General features: G+C 60.7%; 1 protein-coding gene across 1 annotated transcript in view; it reads left to right on the forward strand.

The window, feature by feature from the left end:
- VAV1 (vav guanine nucleotide exchange factor 1) overlaps positions 1–610 on the forward strand; it is a 16,496-nt gene extending 15,886 nt beyond the window's left edge. The window contains exons 18-19 of the mRNA XM_035898430.1: positions 305–440; positions 528–610. Coding sequence (XP_035754323.1) covers positions 305–440; positions 528–581 — 190 coding nt within the window. The 3' untranslated portion in view covers positions 582–610. The remainder of the gene's footprint in view (positions 1–304; positions 441–527) is intronic.
- Positions 611–1,267: the final 657 nt, after the last annotated feature.

Here is a 1,267-nt window from a genome sequence, read left to right on the forward strand (position 1 = left end):
GGACGGGGGGGGGGGGGGGGGTTGAAGCATCCAGTCAAGTCATTGGTGATGGCCAAGAGATGGGTTGAGGGATCAACAATGGCATGAGTCAAGGAGGGACAAACGGCCAAGAGGAACGGCTGGGTTCTGGGGCCACGTCAACGGAGATGGCCAAGGGATGGGTTGAGGGAAGGTCCACGGGACAATCAAAGGGGCACAAATGGCCTTGAGGACCATGTGGAGGGGACTTGGACACCCATGGGGTCATCACCTGAGCAACTCGTCCATGTTCCTCCCCTGCCCCGCCCCAAGGAGCCATGCACAGCTTTGGTTCGGCCAAAGCCCGCTATGATTTTTGCGCCCGGGACCGGACGGAGCTGACGCTGCGGGAAGGTGACGTCATCCGCGTCCTCAGCAAGAAAGGCCACCCAGGCTGGTGGAAAGGAGAGATCTACGGGCGGGTATGGCCCCTCCCCCACCCAGGGTGTGTGTGTGTCCCCACCCCAGGCTCCTCCCACCTTCTCCCAACCTGTCCCTTTTCCTCCCAGGTTGGATGGTTCCCCGCCAACTACGTGGAGGAAGATTACTCGGAGTATTGCTGACCACGGACCCCCCACCCCATCCACCGTCTTGTGTCCCACGACTGGTGTCCCCCCCCTCTAGAGACCACCACAGCCCTCCCCACCCTCCCCACATTAATTTATGCCTCTTCCTGCCCAGGAGGGACAATAAACGAGGATGAGGCCGAGCTTCAGGGTCAGGTTCCGTGGGAAAGGACCCAGGCATCTGGTTGGGGGATGAGGCCACGGGGTTGGTTTTTCCAGGAAGGGACCCAAGTGTCCGGACGGGCAATGAGGTCAAGGTTGTGCAATCAGTTTCTCTAGGAACGGACCCAGGCATCCGGTCAGGGATGAGACCACGTAGTTGGTGTCTCCGGGAAGGGGCCCAGATGTTTGGGGAAGGGATAAGACCACGGGGTTGGTGTCTCCAGGAAGGGACCCAGATGTTTGGGGCAGGGATGAGGCCACGGGGTTGGTGTCTCTCGGAAAGGACCCGGATGTTTGGGGCAGGGATGAGACCACGGGGTTGGTGTCTCCAGGAAGGGACCCAGATGTTTGGGGCAGGGATGAGACCACGGGGTTGGTGTCTCTCGGAAGGGACCCAGATGTTTGGGGCAGGGTTGAGACCACGGGGTTGGTGTCTCTCGGAAAGGACCCGGATGTTTGGGGCAGGGATGAGACCACGGGGTTGGTGTCTCCAGGAAGGGACCCAGATGTTTGGGGCAGGG

The sequence above is a fragment of the Egretta garzetta genome, unplaced genomic scaffold (genome assembly GCF_000687185.1).
Source record: "Egretta garzetta isolate BGI_Z169 unplaced genomic scaffold, ASM68718v1 scaffold677, whole genome shotgun sequence".
NCBI lineage: Eukaryota > Metazoa > Chordata > Aves > Pelecaniformes > Ardeidae > Egretta > Egretta garzetta.